The sequence below is a fragment of the Lepisma saccharinum genome, chromosome 2, assembly GCF_977018435.1.
Source record: "Lepisma saccharinum chromosome 2, izLepSacc3.1, whole genome shotgun sequence".
Classification (NCBI taxonomy): Eukaryota; Metazoa; Arthropoda; class Insecta; order Zygentoma; family Lepismatidae; genus Lepisma; species Lepisma saccharinum.
The window spans coordinates 8,000,547-8,019,726 of NC_139230.1; the positions used below are offsets into that span (position 1 = coordinate 8,000,547).

At 36.9% G+C, this 19,180-nt stretch overlaps 1 protein-coding gene across 1 annotated transcript in view; it reads right to left on the minus strand.

Annotated features, from left to right (window-relative positions):
- The window catches only part of dome (cytokine receptor domeless), a 153,973-nt gene that overhangs the window by 53,783 nt on the left and 81,010 nt on the right, over positions 1 to 19,180 (minus strand). Inside the window, exons 4-5 of the mRNA XM_083117013.1 lie at positions 16,995 to 17,285; positions 15,892 to 16,030 (exon numbers count right to left, since the gene is read on the minus strand). Of these exons, the coding sequence (XP_082973139.1) occupies positions 15,892 to 16,030; positions 16,995 to 17,285 (430 nt within the window). The remainder of the gene's footprint in view (positions 1 to 15,891; positions 16,031 to 16,994; positions 17,286 to 19,180) is intronic.

Below are 19,180 nucleotides of genomic sequence, written 5' to 3' on the forward strand. Positions count from 1 at the left end.
GAAATTAAATACCGAGTGTGTTCTGGAGAAATGATGAGAAACTTAGGGATCTTTCAGACTGAATCAACAAGTGACATGGGGGTTTCACACCAAAGCGAAAAACGACAACAGGCCCTTCTAAGTCTCTACACAAGCATTCACCATGCATGGTCTACCAACAGACCAAGGTGACATAATGCATAATATTGAGAAAACAGCTGCTGCTTCGGTTCGGTTGTTGCCTGCAACCTGTCGCATGTTGCTTGTCACTTCGGTCTGAAAGCTCATTAGGAGGGACCAGCTGATGTATGAGGCTTACAGACACTGGTCACAAATGGAACCAGCCAGTATTTAAAATTTAATATTAGCAACACTGGTATTTTGAAAGAAACTGCACCCTATGTTGATAAATTCTATCACACACTCTCAGTCATCAGCAAAAGAAGTACATATTGTGTAAGCATAAAAATTGTACACATTTGAAGAAGGCATGCTATCCCAAGTTTTATTTTTACATATACCTGAATTTTCTATTTAAGGCTGTAACTGTAAAGTTACATTTCTCTCCTACAACACTTCAACTTCTAAAGTAAATTAACTTAGCAACAATATGACAATTTGTACTTCATATGAATAATGCTAGATTATTTTGAAATGCATGATAAAACATTTTTTTAGAGGACAAATAGTTTCCATTTACATGAAAAATAAATAAAACCAAACAAATTTTCTCTACCACCATCTAATATTAAGAATACTGGATATTAAATTTGGAAAAATGATTTTTTTTTTTTGTTTCTTTGAGGGTAAAAATGCTATTTACACAGTATATGCACCAGATATAACATAATTGAAGGGCTCGGGTGTAAAACAGGGTAAGTGACATTTTGGTCATTTCCGAGTTCATTAAGAAAGAAGGTTATTAGAAGCTATGCTGTACCTAAATTGTTTTCGTGTTGTGTTTACCAATTTCAGAAGGCTTTACTGAGTCCAATGCAAAATGTATGACATGGCAATTTCACTCTACAATTGAAGGATGGCACATTTTACTTTGCAACTCAAAAATAACCAAAATGTCACTTACCATGTTTTACACCAGACCCCTTCAATTAGTTTCATACATTTTCACAATAGCCACCATGTACTAACAGGTTAATGTGTCATTATAAAATTGCAATATTGTGCAAAAATGTACAATATATAGTGGAACCCCAATTTAACTTCATGGATTTTACATTTTCCTATGTTATACATTCAATCTTCATGGCCCCAATAAAGTAACATCTTACAAAAAAATTTCTGAGTTTGCCTCCTCCTGTATTATAACTTTTCTTTACAAATTTTCTCATTGTCACTTGAAAAATATAAAATTCTGCTTTCACTGTATCGCCTTATATGAAATTTCACACACTACAATTTTGGCATCTTGATGCCAGATATATCAGAATTGACTTGTGATGCAATTTTTAAGTTTATTCTCTGAATCAGTATCAAGTGATCATATATTAAAACAACATTTTCATTGCTCGCATGATGATCACATGCAATACCTAGGATTTTCATAAAGGAGGGGGGAGGGGTATGATATAACCAGGGAACAGATTTGTATGTACTAAGAAAGTGTTACATATGTAAATATATATTTATGGATATAAGGAAGGAGGGCCACAAGGGTTAAATAACAAGCAAAAGAGGGAAACACTCACCAGACACAGGAAAAATTCAAATTTTCATGGTCGCAAGCTGCATCTTCAGAGGTAGAAACAAAGCATGTGTACTGAACAACATGGGCAGAGCAACAGTGTGGCCTGCAATGTTGCCAGATCCAGAAAGGTTTTGTAGTGCGGAAAAAAAAAACCTTGGTTCTTTTGAGAGACTTGTTGAGGGGGTGGAAAATGGGGGAGGCAAAGGTGGTGATGAAGGTGAGGGCTGAGGTTGGGGGACATTACTGGGTGGCCTTGTTCAGGCCAGGGGATGTGGTTGCACTCATGGTTGATAAGTAGGTGTTGGAGGATTGGGGCAAGGGGTGAATTATCACTATCAAGAAGCAGCCATTGAAGGAGACATTATGGTGGTTGGTATGCATGGCATTTTTTTAGTTATTTCAATCAAAATATGGAATTAAATATGGAATTACAATTGGGAAAAAGAGTAATTTTCATTGAGCAAGCAGCTCTCCTAGCATAAAAGGCACTAGGCTCACATTGTATTAATTGTATTCATAAATTCTAGTACAAAATTTGTTTTATTTTTAGTACCAAAACAAAGGATTACCAAACTTTCTTTTAAGTTCTGAGATGCAAATCTCCTCCTGTTGTTCAAATTGCAACACAAGAAGGAAAATGTACTAAGGGCATGACAGGGTCCCCCGGCCTTTTTTTTATATTGGAGGAATGTGAAAACTGAGAAAGTTGAGGAGGGGTGGCAGGGTGAAAAGTAGGGGAGGTGCCAAAAATCCTCCTTGCCCAGGTGATAATTTTAACTTGAGCCATCCCTGAATATGGAATATATGTCAGAAAAGGTTCGAAAATATGGAATATATGTCAGAAAAGGTTCGAAAATATGGAAATTATATGTAAAAATAACTAAAATATATAAAATATGTGCTAAAAGGTAATATATGTAAAATATGGAAAATAAAAATTGTATTTTTCGCTATTACAAGGTAACCAACAAAGTTCTTGCCATTCTAGAGTAGTGATAAACAAAGAGCAATAGAGTGGATGGTACAGACCTTTAAGTTTCGAAGTAATCTCCATCAGCATCCAACACCTTTTGCCAATGTTCCTGCAGTTGCACAATACCCTGGTGATAATAACTCAGCGGGCTTGGATGCAAAGAAGTCTGTGAGTGCGTTCCGCAGGTCTCCCTCATTTGTGAAGGATCTCTCAGGGAGGTGGTTGTCGAGGGAATGAAACAGGTGGTAATCTGTTGGTGCAAGGTCCGGTGAATATGGTGGATGGCACAGTGTCTCCCAGCCAAGTTGCTGAAGGGTCTCCCAGGTCCTCTTTGCCACATGTGGCCTGGCATTGTTGTGCAAAAACAGCACACCCTTGCGATTCACCAATGCCGGCTCCTTCTGCCGAAATGCACAGTGCACCCTTTGCAACTGCTGAGAGTAGCAGTCAGCAGTGATGGTCTGACAAGGTGGAAGGAGCTTGTAATGCACCACTTGCCAACAATTCCACCATACAGAGAGCATAACCAATCATGGGAGCAGAGGTGGTCATGAGGTGTGAGGAACAGGGTCACGTGGCGACAACCAATGTCTGGAAAGCTTGGGAGTGTCACAGAGGACCCACTTTTTGTCACCAGTGAGCAAGCAATCAAATATGGGTGTGTTCAGGTGCCGAGTGAGCAAGGACAAACAGGCTTTCACTCGTTGTTCCTTGTTGGCTGCCGACAATGTGTGGGGTACCCACTTGCTTAACTTGTATGACTTCCCTATCCCATGCAGGTGCAGACTGACTGTTTCAGCGGAAACATGGAACCTTTCTGCAAGTTCATCACACGTTAGACCACTGTCCTCCTTGATGGCTGCTTTCAGGGCCTCGTCATCCAACACATGTGGTCATCCACTGCGAGGTACATCCGAAAGGTTCGCATCTCCCGAACGGAATTTCTGGAACCAATGCCTGACAGTGCGTTCGTTCATGGATTCGGCAGCTGACAGGCCCACTTTAAAGTCATACAACAAACACACGTGAACAAGCTGCTTCGATACCTCTATTTCTCTTCGACACTGGACGAGCTATGACTGCTGTGTGTCATTTTGTTTCCTCTCTGTGAGCGCATGATTAATGAGACGTCAAAAACGGCAAGAACCTTTTTGGTTACCTTGTACATACCAAGATTCTCAATGATAATACAAAATAATAGGGATGGGACCGATTAATCGGTACTCTATCGGTATCGGCCGATATAGGCATATCGGTGTATCGGTTTATCGGTAAAATTACCGATTATTTTACCGATCCGATATATCGATAAATATCTTATAATTTAGTCCAAAATTCTGCCATTTTGTTGTAATTTTTATGGATAATCTCCATGCCCTACTTTCTGAAAAAGTAAATGTCTAAATATTCAACTTCTTTTGCATTGCATTCAGCTCGAAACACACATTTATTACGGAGATCAATGAAAATTTCAGGGTCTTCAAGGACCATTTCTAATTTTATATCGGATCAGTAGAATATCGGTTATCGGTATCGGTAAATTTTATATCGGTACTTTAACGGTATCGGCCAAAATTTCATATCGGCACATCCCTACAAAATAACATTGATTTTAGCATCATCCAAAGATATGTATTTACAGATAAATCTATTCCCTGGATATGAGTATAAATTGTTTTCATGCAACAAAAAAAATATTTCAGAAATATATAATAATATTTGAGGAATATAAATATGCACCATTAGAAGTCTCAGAAAAGCTATTTATCACATAATGAACAAAAAAAAAAGTTTTTAGAGTTTCTTGAAACCTTGGGTTGAAACCTTATGCTCGAGAAATATGACATACAATTTTTGTATGTTACATTGTAAAGTGTAGTATTTTGAATTTGTACACAAAATTTAAGTTATGTACAGTAAATAGTAACAGAGAAAATATGTTTTCAGAAAAGGGTAAAAAATGTTGTTGGATGTGATATTTCCATTTCTGTACATAGGAGCCAAAAGGGTTAAATATATATTAAAGGCAAAAATAGTTATTCTATAAGACATATTTACAAATTCCATGAGCAGTTTTATAAAAATATATATTTCCAGAAACATCATCTGAAATGATGAATTGACTTAAAAGCAAGTTACAAAAAAGACAGGGTTCACAATTTGTTTTTCAAAGTGGCATAAAAAGTTGGTGTTTCAAATCCACACTACAGGCAATTGTTTGTAAAGGTCACTACTACTAGTACTACTACTATTATATCTGCTGCTGCTACAGAAACACTGAGGGAGTTTATTCTTTAAAAAAAAAAATACAAACCAATTTTACCAATATGGAACAAGTCGAATTCTTGTTCAAGTGTTCCAACAGTATTTTCTGCCCATAGATTAAAAATGACAACACGGCGAAGCATGGTTTGGATGTCAATATCACAACTTGTCCTCATTAACATCGATGTATAATTCGTATCACCACAAGCATACTTTTGCCCATCTCCATCTCTAAATACATATTTACTGCAGTTGTAGAGCTTCCTTTCATGTTAGAAAAAATATGTACAGATGAGGTTTAGCACCAAAATAATTCCTTATATGTCTACAACTACAGTGCATTCGAAAAGTCCCCGCACTCATACTTGGGGGGTAAAAAAAAGCTACTAAGGTATTCATCTGGATGAGTTGGCAAGCCTGTCAGGAGGGTTTGGTATGACCTTGAAGAATGCGTTAATGTCATATTTAGAACAGTGTGGCTGTTACAGTCCTCTGTGTGAGATGTACAATCACATTTTGTCAACAACGCCTTTTAAGCACATCGCCCACTGAGATGCGGAGAAACGCGTCAGTTGCATTCTGTTACCACGTTGCTCTGTCTCTCACTGGCAATCAAGATTTACGTGCACACAGCAAATCGCTATGTTGGAAGCATATTTTGAGTATGTCACATGAAAGATGTGTGGAGAAATGGAGAAGTCTATTTCCCGATGATGTGGCACCAGCTAAAACCCCAATGGATGGTTGTTTTAAATTTTGTTTCAATATTCTTTTTGTGTATTTCAATGCGCGGAAAGTGGTTTGCAGTCTTGTCAGTGTGTTACCAACCTCACAGATTGCAGTATTACTCACATTTAGTTTACAAATTATTTTTTGTGTATTGCAAGATATAGTTAACAAATGCATGTATTCATTACCTTGACAAATTCAATAAATTATAAGCAAAACAATGTCAAACTTTGAGTGCAGGGACTTTTCAAAAGCTCTGTATAATTCTGAATATTTGCTTTCTACACCAATGTATACTGCCAAATCTGTCTCTACCTATTTACCTATACTAAAACAGATTTAACTTCAAAGACATTACAATTGTTAATAGGAAATCTGTTGAACCATCCCAGCAGTAGAAATTTTCAACACGAAAAGTTCTCCAATAATTAATAGTATTTTGTTATGATGTAATTATAATGTTAAGTAAATAACCATTAGAGGTCCCAATTAAAAATATGGATTTATAATACCGAACCATTCTCGTTTTGTTTTTAATGAACTCAAATTTAACAGTAAATAAGTGCTGCAGGTACTAATTCAATAATTACCTTCAAACAAATGCATTAGAATATAATATGAAATTTTAATAATGTATGAAAATGTATGAATCTTACTTATTGGACAAGTGTATTTAACTTTTTTATGCTGTAAACCCTCCCCAGATGAGAGGTTTTAAGGTTAGCAATTTTCAAACTGGCAGACATGCAGACAAAAAACAATCATAGGAGAACTATTTAGAGTGGATATTAGTTTTCTATCTTTGTGAAAGATTAAGTTCTTGCAGAAAGTGAAATTTTGACATACCCCTCCCTACATGTATAGCTAGTAGAAGGAAATTTTACACAAATTATGTCTTCCAGTGCCTTATAGATAGAAGTGAATAGAAAAATTAACAAAAAGACAAGGAAAAATGCAATTCTGAGCTGCTTAACAGCATCTCTATTCTAAGTACACTTTCCAGGTAAACACTGCTTGAATGCAGATACATTTTCTTCGATTTGGCAGGATAACGAGAGAGAGTCAAATTTTACAATTCCCACAGGTGACATTTTCTTAAAGAGGAATCCTATGGTACTTAAATGTAAGTATGAAGCTAACATAGACCCAATACTGGAACACAGTTTTGGGAATCATCTTTCTGCAGGTAACAACCTTGTTTTTTCTATCTTTAGCATTGCATAATAAATTTTATTATTTGTTTTACAATGAACTTCCAAACATTTTCCCCGCATGACCATGAACAATTGTAGGTACATAGTAGCTACATCTTAGAATTTTTCTATTGCTTTTGTTTCATTGCATAAAAATTCCCATTTTTCTTCTTCTTACTGCATGTGTAGGGAGATAAATGTCAAAATTTCAAGACCTACGAGAACCTGTGCCTTCTCCAAAACAAAATTAACTTTAACTCTACATGACAAATAGCTCTTATGATACAACATTTTATACACATCCACAAGATTGAAAAGTGGGTGCTTCAACACCCCAAGCTCAGAATTTTTTAAAAAAATACAGATTGTTAACAAATCTACTACACTCACATAGCATTTTAACTGAAATGTCACATGAAGGTAAGGATATCGCCTGAACATTACAACATGATGCAATATAGGCATATGGGGGTGGGGTGGAGGTAGAGCCCCCCCCCCCATAATCTCAGCCCTTTGTGGAGGTGATGTGATCAGCCCCATGCTATGGCTGACTTTAACCCCTCTTCTGTACCCATTTATTAAGAGGCTAAGTGAATCCCAGAGGTGGTACATGCAGGGGCATTATGGAAAAAAGCTCACCTGAAATCCCCCCCCCCCCAAATGGTCTACCGTGTGGCAGTGATATTCCTTACCAACTGGATCATCACAGCTCTGAAGCATGCAATACGTTCATATAACATTCTAAATATGTACCAGTCATCTGGAAGAGGGTTATAACCAGCTTGTAAAGGTCAGATATGAGAATGATTCTCTAGTATATTAGGAAGAGCAAGATGTTTATGTTCTCATACTGAATATTTTGTCAACATAAGTGTGAGAAAAAAAAAAGTGCGAAAATATGAAATGAAAGAACTTTCAGACACCGGAATGGTGGGCAAAAATTTCTCCAGCAAGATATTCCAGAGAGCTTGGGAAACTTTTTTTTTACTGGAAACTAGAAGACATCAACATTGACATCATAAAAAATATTATTTGCAAAGAGAAAATAGGGGTAAGCAGGGGGAAAAAATGACTAGTCCCTGTATTGCCCACACTCATCACATGTAATCTTGAAAATTATTTACTCTTGGACTTATAATCAGTGTGTTTATTTCCTTCCTTTATTCAGGACAATGAAAAAAAACATCATTAAATGTTCGATCTCGCACAAACACCTTTGACTCGTTTATTTTGTCATTTTTTACATTCGTACTTACTGCTTATGCACTGCGAAAGATTCTTTAAGGTGTTATTTTGTCAAGAAAATAACTTCACTTTTTCACATTACGAGTATTTATTGTTCTTCCTTTTTTCACTTCTGTAAGACACAATATGGCGGGCACAGCTTGACGCGTCGTGGATCATGAGTGGGTATGCAGTGTTTCCAACCTTTTTTAACTAAAAAATGCCCCACAAACCATTCACAGATAGCCCCAAAAAACCATTCACGCATAGCCCCAGAAACCATTCATGGTAAGGTAAGGTTAGGTTAGGTTAGGTTACGTTAGGCAAACATAGTTAAAATTTGGGGTCTTAACCTAAAAATGCCCCACAAACCATTCACGCATAGCCCCAGAAACCATTCACGGAAGGTTAGGTTAGGTTCAGTTAGGTTAGGCAAACAGTTACAATTTGGGGTCGTATTTCATTTTTTCATCATCTTGCAAAACAACGGTGTGGTTGGAAACACTGACAGGCTCAACATTCGGTTCACGTAAAGAAAGCTATCATCATCAATGGAAATTGTGCGTCAGAAAGATACTACATACATGAATTTGCAGTCAAATAGATTGCACAATGGAAAAAAAATACATCCACAACCTTTAAACAATCTATAGAAACTCAATTTGGTAAGTACTTTCTCCTGTAAAAATGAAGAAATCTGTTTGTGCTAGATCGAACATTTACCAAAACATCTACTAATTTCAGGCTGAACTTGACATGTTTTTCTCTACATTAAACATTATTTATACATAAACTTCCTGCAATACTTCTGGCTTTTAAAATGATATTACTGCTGAGATGTTATAACTACATGTTAGATACCATAAATTTAACTTCATTCAGTTGCAAAAGGGAACTTTGAACTCTGTCCACGTACCAATATTTTAATATTTTGTTTTAGCTGTTCCCAGTTCACAGAATGCTCAAAGACATTTAACTGAATATTTTTAAATCTATGTTTAAACCAAATTATGAGAGTGATTAAAAACACAATTTTCTTTAATGAAAAATGCCTACACAATCAATCCTGAAATCTTGAATTCAATTACAATGTATCTCTAACTTTACATCATCTAACATTTCCCATATTCACTCTAACATGCATGTCATTAAAAACCAACACCACTATAACTGCCAGAATTAACTATTCCCACTGTACACTGCAACCTGCTCTTCTTGCACATATCAAATTCCCACAAATTGCTATTACTCTAATTTCTAAGAACCTACATGTATACACATAGTACATAAACCAAAATTGAACAAGTATATTACATGCAGTTATAAACTAAAGTGTTGCTGTCACCAACATATCAAAACAATTTCAGTCTACAATTATGAAGATGACTGAATTGAATCTGCATTTTCACATATGTTTTCAATTGCTATTTGTTTTAGCAACAGTTGAGAGCATTTAAGTACGTCATAAGTGAAATATTGTGTAACTAGAATGCTTCTTGATATTTTATCACAGTTGGTTTGTCCAACAATCTCAATATTTAACAAGCTAAACCAAACCCCCTCTTACACGAACACAATGACTTCAGTTTATTTGTGCCACTACATATGGATAATGTTTGCTGTCATTACACCAGTGTAAACCTGAAAATTACACTCCTGAGTGATAAGAAATTGCAATGCATGCATACATTGAAAAAATAAACCCCTTTCATAAAACAGGATTAAAAAAAATTGGACTACTTACAAACATATACACATAAACATATCTACAACATGGATCTAATAGAACCTGAAACACCGATTTATTATGCCACTATTACTCTAATTTTGAAAAACATATAAGTACTACACACTACTACAATGCATACGCTGACAAATGAGAGATTAATAATGTGGTGAACCCTGTCATTTGCCACCGATATATATTTCTCTGTACCTAGGTAATGCACAAACTCTTTTACAACATATAATAAAATCTGATTTGAAGTACCTGAAGTTTTTACTGTGTAAATGTATTAAAATATATTGTAAAGCAATTTGCATCAAACAAACTTTATGACTCCACATGCCATTCTTAATTCAGTGACCACAATTGTATGGAGTCATGGTAGTTACAACAGTAAAATGTCTGACCACCATACAGAAGTTCTGGCTATGATATCTTGGTATGAGTAGGATTTTTTATTGAGAGTTTACCCAGACTATATTAGATGATTACTTGGAAAGTAAAAGTCATCATGGTGCTGACTACACCTCCAGCTAGAGATCAAGAATAACAACTTCATATCAATGTGCTAATAGCAAAGAGGAAAACTATATTTTTGTTACAAATGCAATGGATATTTTTATTTGCTTTTCTGCACTCCTACCAACATTCCTCAGAAAGACCTCTGGAAACTGAGGTCAAGAAGTAGAAATCAAGAATACTTGCCACACTGACACCTCGATTTTACATTTTACAGGAGACCGAGGTGAGAAACTAAATTCCATGAAAATGAAATTTTTAAACATTTTATAAGATTTTGCTCTGTTGGGAATGTATAAAATGGAAAATCTCACAGTACATAAATTCTTATTATTGTACGGTCACAGACATTTCTGGGTTGTAACGATTCCATTTAAGAGTCAATGGGATTGTTACAACTCAGAAGTGTCCGTGACTGTACTTAAAATGAAGTGCATGGTATATTATATGTCTAGTATCTGTATTTGTGATAGCAATAATTGAGTCCCTGATAGTGATGGGAATGTCGGTAAATATGCTGATAATTTATCAATTCATTTCTGAAAGTAAACATCACTCCGTTTCACAATTCTGTTAGTCTATTTTTGCCCTTATAACAGCAAAATTCATGTACACTGTTCTTTAAATACAGTCAACTTGTCCTACAACCCACCAGAGCCATCTGCTTGCTTACATTTAGCTAGGAGGAATGTATAGTGTGTGTTATTAACTAAATGTTCATCATTTTGTAATTCTGTTATCAGTATCTGCAAATTTTGCACAAGCTCTCTGATTCTTGAACTCTGAACCTTTGGAACAATCAAAACATGAAATATTTATTACATTTCAATACAAGTAGTTGGCATTCTTTCTTCACTAGCATATACAAAACAGAATTTTAAAAGACAAGTTTCAATTGGAAAAATATTTATCCATATAGTTACATTTAGGTAAAGATGATTATAAAAACAAAAACTTTACAGAAATTTGTATATATATATATCTTAAAATAGAGGAAGAAAAATACTCACAGTTTAGTTTGACTGAATATATGTTAGTCACACACAAAACACACACACACACAAACATGTTAATTCAGCACACTATGTTATCAACAAATGGATTTTAATACATAGTCTAGTGAGATAGTTATACCTTATAGAGCTAAATCACATGTTAAACACTAAACATGTAGGCCTATGTAAAAAAAAAAAAAACATGAAAAGAATAAATTAAGATATCACATAAATGATAAAAAGTTTCAAATCTGGGCCATGCTCAATAAGAAATGGTATGTAATTTGGCATAATTCCCACAAAATCACAACATAATTCACACATATTTTTCTCAATGTGAAATCAATGGAAAAATGGGCAAATTTGCTACAACCTCCTCAGATTTTGACTAAATTTCTAGCATTTGTTTCCTGATGTTGCATGAGGATCTGTTTCAGAATTAGGGCATTTTGAACATTTCAGGCATAATATGCACAAATCCAAGAGCTACAAAATGAATGTTATCCAAGGTCTGTAAATTGCCAGTGGCAAATTCACCCTCCACCCCAAAGGAACCTACACTACCTCAAACTTCATCTATATCCTCACTTGCAAAATTTGTGGTGACTTTCACCTGGGGAAAACAAACATCCACAGTCCTCAAACTCAGGATCAACAACCACCGCTACTGCATCCACACCAACAATCACAATATCCCTTTCAACGACTGCTTGCAGGTAGCAATCATCCACCCTTTACCCCATCCACCAACACAGTATGGGAAAGATGGGAAAGGGCCTACATATCAGCCCTGAGTGCAACCACACCCTCTGGTTTCAACAGGCAACTTGGTAACTTTCCCAAACTACCCTATCTCCACCCCCTTATGCTCGTTCCCAACCCTCCCTTCTTCTTATCCTCACATTGCCCTCTCCCCATACCACTCGCAGTTTTCGGCAAACATGGCAAGAGAACCACATTTTTCCATACCAACTATATCTTTGATCTGGATCTGGCAACTTTGCAGGTTGAACTCTCACTTCCATTTCTGTCATCTTTATTTTCTCTATGGATGAAGATGAAGCCTGCAGCCATGAAAATTTAAATTTTCTGTTTCTGGTAAGAGTTTCCTATTAGTAAGCCAACTGCTAACAAAAGTAAGCATGTTCTAGTTAGCTTTCATTTAGTATAATTTGAATTCTCCAGGTCGACAATCTCATGACACGGTCAATGTTTTCAAGAAAGCAACAATTACAACATGAAACTAATTTCAAGCACTTCCATTAATTTAACTCCATTAAAATCCTCTTCGATAAGATCAATTTTTCACTCCTCTCTTTTACAAACTAGTGTAATATTGTGGGATGTTATGTCAAATTACATACATCTGTATTTTAAGGGTTCAAAATTAACCTATGGTTATGTTATCTTGAAAAACACAACACATTCAAGGTTAAATTGAGGTTGTTAAAAACAAAAATTATTATACTTTGTTCCACATTATCATCATATCAATTGTTACTGTATCTCATTCATTAACTACTTCAAGAATAGAAGCACATGCCAAAAATACACACACATATCTATGAAAAAATGCTGAATGATCATTTCATGGTAGAAATAATGAAAAAAATGCATGTAAGAGACACACATCATCACCAATATGAAAGTATCATATATATACACATAGGAAACAATTTACAGAAGATATATATCAAAATGAAACATAATTACTATGTTATATTGTGATGCATCATGTACATTAAAAATCAACATTGAAAGTATGATTCAAATTTTACTCCTATCATCCCATTGTAATCTTTATGCTACATTGGGCAATAAAAATATAATAAAGTTTTACTTTCAATATAAGAAAAACTTCATAAATACGGAGAAACTAGTACTCACTTTTATCCGCGAAGCTGTTTTTTCTTCTTTTTCGATTAATTTCAGTGGCCACTGCCACCATCCTCGTTGGAACTTGCTGCGCTGTTGCTTGGCGTGCGTCTTTTGTTCGTAGTTCTCTGGTTGCCGTTAGGTGCGCTGTGCGTCTTGGTACGTCGTCTGCTATTTCCGGGCGATAACTGCTGCAGTAGTGGAATCCAAGTATGGTGCGCTTGCCCGCTATCGATGTTTAGTTCGTGCGGGAAGTGCATTATGGCATGCGTTTCCTTGATTTTGGTGTCTATGAGCGTGTGGGCAGTGTGTTTGACTCGAACCTTTTGAATTTTATGGCTATTGTATTTGATATGTCTAGCAAGACCGGTAGTGGGTTGGGCTTTTTTCGCATCTGCTAGGTGCTGTTGGATTCTTTCATTGACAGATCTGATGGACCTGCCGATGTAATGAGCCTTGCACTCACACTCAGCATCATATACACCTGGGTTGTCAAGGGGGGAGAGGAAGTACCGTTTGTGCTTGTTTAGTTTGTCAGTTATTTTGGAGTTGGGTTTGTGCGCTACTTTGATGCCAAATGGGAGAAGGGCTTTGGCTATGCGGTTGGAAGTGGTGGGATGGTAGGGGAAGGCAAACCATTTATATTGGTCGCTGGGGGTTGGTTGTGGCTGGGTTGCTTGTGGATGGGTTGATTGTGGTAGGTTAGGGTGTCTGACCTGTATTTCCGCCTTACTGCACCAAGTGGAGAGTTGTGATTCAGTGTAGCCATGCTTCAGGGCTATTTCTGTGATGGTGGCTATCTCCTCTCGTAGATCCTCTTCTTTGCCACAGTAGGAGAAGGCTCTTCGATAAAAGTTTAGCCACACATTGGCTTTTTGCTTAGGGGGATGGCTAGAGAGAGCATGTATGTACTGGTTGCCTGCATCCGGTTTTCTGTAGACGGTGGTTGTGAATTTGTTAAGTGCACGGCTGATGGTGATGTCCAGGAAGTTGATTTTACCAAGTTTTTCATGCTCTACGGTGAAGTTGAGCCTGGGGTGGATGCTATTTAGTTTGTTCACTAGGAGGTTGAGTTCTTCTGCCTTTTTATATACAACTATTGTGTCGTCCGCGTACCTTCCATATCGGATGTGTTGTAGTTCTGGAGTGTGGAGTATCTCTTTTTCAGCCAGGTGCATGACGATGTTGGCTAAAGGAGCTGATAGCGGGTTGCCCATCGCAAGGCCCTCGGATTGGTTGTAGAATTTATCTTCAAACTGAAAGTAATTGTGTTTTAGACAAACTTCCAATAGTCTGGTTATCTCCTGAACCTCTAGGGCCGGGATTCTGTTAGTTGTCAGCCATCTTTCCACCGAACGCAGTGCTAGGTCTATGGGAATTGAACTGTACATGTCTACTATATCAATGCTGGCTAGTTTTGCACTGTCAGCTTGCACTATTGAAGTTACCAGATTTTTAGCATCGGCACTGTTGCGGAACACGTATGTAAGTTTGTGGTTGAAAAGAGATATTTTGTTTTTTAGCCAGTTTGTTAGGTGAACTGTGGGGTAAGCAAAAAGCCAATGTGTGGCTAAACTTTTATCGAAGAGCCTTCTCCTACTGTGGCAAAGAAGAGGATCTACGAGAGGAGATAGCCACCATCACAGAAATAGCCCTGAAGCATGGCTACACTGAATCACAACTCTCCACTTGGTGCAGTAAGGCGGAAATACAGGTCAGACACCCTAACCTACCACAATCAACCCATCCACAAGCAACCCAGCCACAACCAACCCCCAGCGACCAATATAAATGGTTTGCCTTCCCCTACCATCCCACCACTTCCAACCGCATAGCCAAAGCCCTTCTCCCATTTGGCATCAAAGTAGCGCACAAACCCAACTCCAAAATAACTGACAAACTAAACAAGCACAAACGGTACTTCCTCTCCCCCCTTGACAACCCAGGTGTATATGATGCTGAGTGTGAGTGCAAGGCTCATTACATCGGCAGGTCCATCAGATCTGTCAATGAAAGAATCCAACAGCACCTAGCAGATGCGAAAAAAGCCCAACCCACTACCGGTCTTGCTAGACATATCAAATACAATAGCCATAAAATTCAAAAGGTTCGAGTCAAACACACTGCCCACACGCTCATAGACACCAAAATCAAGGAAACGCATGCCATAATGCACTTCCCGCACGAACTAAACATCGATAGCGGGCAAGCGCACCATACTTGGATTCCACTACTGCAGCAGTTATCGCCCGGAAATAGCAGACGACGTACCAAGACGCACAGCGCACCTAACGGCAACCAGAGAACTACGAACAAAAGACGCACGCCAAGCAACAGCGCAGCAAGTTCCAACGAGGATGGTGGCAGTGGCCACTGAAATTAATCGAAAAAGAAGAAAAAACAGCTTCGCGGATAAAAGTGAGTACTAGTTTCTCCGTATTTATATACTACCGCGTCTCTCTTTTCCCAATCATGAATGAAAAACTTCATCTTCTAAATATATAAAATTTAGGTGAATGAGTAGGTAGTTACTACATGATAAGTAAATAAAAGATATGCATTTTTCCACCCACGCTTAATGGAACTTTAGAAAAAGTAAAATACTGTGTTACTTTTTAAATTTCAAACAAATTTCTTTAAAAAATTTCAAATAAATTTCTTACTCTGTGAGGAAAAGAAAGAAAAATGGTTTTCAGACCAATACTTACCGCCCACCAGATCTTCCAGGTAGTCTAAAACGCAATGTGTATTCTGTCTTGATATAATTATGAGGTGGTGTCCATGTGCAATTTAAACTTTCCCAGTTTCTGGATATGCAAGTAAAATCTTCTACTTCTTGTGGTTTGTCTGTAATGTAAGCAAAAAAAAAATATTTATTGTAAAGTCAAACACAATATATGAACATACATAAGAGCTATATTAGATTACTTTGAGATCTTGCACATAGAAGAGTGAAAAATGCAGGCTCAAATAGGACTCAAACCCATGAGACATGCATTTTGAACTTTCTGAATTTTGTTTTTGTTTCAAACACTTAAAAGAGTTGGTCTGAAAATTACAGCACAATAGTATACAACAAGCAGGATCAATAATTGTACTAATCGCATGTGTTTTAGGCACTCACTGAACTGTAGAATGATCTTAGCACCAAATAAACTTTCCTAGTTTGTTCTTTAATGTTAACTTAATAGAAGGCCATTTCCAGCAGAATGATGTCACACTTCCAGTGAATTCATGGAGCTAAATCTACAGCTCCTTTGTTGATCATATGATTTTTAGAAATCTTTGGCCACCCAGATAACTGAACCTGTCTTTTCCTTGTTCCTTTTTGGGAAGGTTCTAAAGAGAAGAGAGCATGAAAATTGGCTGTGGATAAGTGCACAATGCAATAAAACATTACAAGAAAGGAGATCATCCATGCTAACTACATTTACCGTATCCATCAGGAATTAATTGACACACATAATTGTGCATGTGTTGCTCAAATATAACAAAAAACCAGTGGTGTATTCTGAAAATATGGCCTGGTTTACTGCAACAATTCTTATTTATTGCATATATTTATTATATATTAATTAGATATAATCGAAATAAAACACCAATGCAGGCATGCAAGTAAAATAAAACAAAAACAGAAATCTGAAACTTGAAGTTTTCTGGCAATTTCTGCATACATTGTGAAAAAAAAATGGTTTACCAGGTGATATGGGAGGATATGCCACTGACAAAAACAAATGTGGAACATTGTGCACCTATTTTGTGCACTTGAAAAAGGGAGAAGATACCATAACAGAAACTTTTGATTACTTACATCCAATTGTCACCTGATTTAAGCACACAGGTATGTTGATGGAGTGATTTCCTCTGTCACGTAACTTGCAATAATAACTACTTATCATTGGCACAGTCTTATTGACGAATAGGCGAATTGTAGTTGAATTCACTATTTTGACAAACGGACTTAATACTTCTTCTGAATTTCTATAGAATACCAGGTCACTTGCATTTTTTCCAGCTGCATCCGAATGAGTCGGGTCAAGAACACAAAATATTTCCAGAGGACTTCCAGCCTCAATGGTGATGTCTCCTGGAGGGATAGTAACTGTTGAATAAAGAAACACAAATTAATAGTACATACACATGTGCACGCTTGTACAAAAAAGTACAACTGGTACAATAAAAACAATAGCATCTTGAGAACTAAAAGCACATTTTAAATAATACAATACAACAATATTGTTTTGAAATAATTTCATGTGTAGTTAACTGTGAAAGAAAAACAACATTCACACGGTATAACCTCCTCTTGAGAAAACTAATATTAAGTATATAGTAGTTGTTAGCAAAGGAGGTTTTGTGGCAAGGGTCAACTATCCTCCCTTCTCCCCAAAGTTAAATGTAAATAAAAAATATAATAATAATTACTACTAAAAGTGATGATGCAGTTCTAGTAAATAGTAAGACAGAGGACTGAAAACTCATACCACTTTGTTTTATTTTAAATACGTACATATACATGTGTATAAAAAATATGAATATTGTTCATGTCCCCCCTCAATAAAAATGCTGAGTTTGAATTTTTAAGTCCACTTCATGCACAGAGAGGCTAATCAGGACTGGACATACAGTTTAAAGTGGGATCCGAACCACTATGGACATCCACCAGTTATCGAACCTGGGACCCCTTGATTACAAGGCGACAATGTTAGTCTATACCATCGAGGAAGCCCCAATAAAAATGCTGAAATCCAGCTTCTGTTTGTTGGTGCAATTCAAAAGTTAGCTACATACACAAAAGTGTTGTGTGTGGTTGATCATCCTAATAATGTTTACGTGCCAGGAACAGTGAGTATTTACAAAGTTTCAGGTTTATGTGGACGAAACACATTGCAAATTCACAAGGGATTGCAGAATGCTTGTGGTAACTCAACTATTCTGTACCGCACCATGGCCAGATGGCACCACCATTGTACTGCAACACATCAACATTACTTGGATGCACTGGAAAATGACCGTTGATGGACATGTAATGAATTTTGGGTCCCATTCAACATTTCACCATCAGCTACGCACCACATGTTAACAAAATATTGTAAAGTAATGGTGAAATAGGGGGCCGGAAATTTGAACACATTCACTTGGAACATTATGAAAAGAAAGGTGAAGCATTTGTTTATCATATTAATGTAACGGACTAAACATGGACTAGGTCCTATGAACCTGAATTGAAAAGTCAACCAATCTTCACCACACCCAAAGAAAATGAAACAAGAGCCCACAAATGTGAAGGTGATGCTGATACTGGCATATAACTACCGAGGGGTTATTCTTGTGCACAGTGTTCCACAAGGTTGTCCCAGTTAATACTGCCTACCATGCTAATTATGCCAATTACCTGGAACATTATCTGCACCCTGCTGTTAGGTGAAATAGACCACATCTACTGCAATCACGAAAATCATTACCCATTGTCCTCCATGACAATATCAGGTGCCATATGTCACGTGATACGAAGAACTTACTTATTGCAGAAGTGGGGTTGGGAGGTAGTAGAGCATCTCCCTTTATCGCCAGATATGAGTCCATGACATCCCTAGTATTATTTCTGCCATTTCTGCTCATGCTATCACAAAATGATGCACTCAACAGTATATATCATCTGCCTGATGTTCCGAATCATGTTATCACAGCAGCAGCAGATTACATCGAGGAATTAGAATCACTTCTAGGTCAGTCACTTTCATATTTTCTTATGTCAGGTAAGCTGCCACTTCAAGAAAAATGACCCTTGTAATTTGGCAGAAGTTTGAGAGAGGCCAAGGCATGGTTAGCCTACCTGGCTACATCAACATGAATGAGTTGATCTGTCATTCTCATCAATGTCTAAAAATAGAATACCCTCAAGGAACATCTCTAACTATGGTGGAAAGAAATAAACTGCTATGTTTGTGTTTATCATCCATAATACGTGTGTTTTTAAACAACCATTTTCACTGT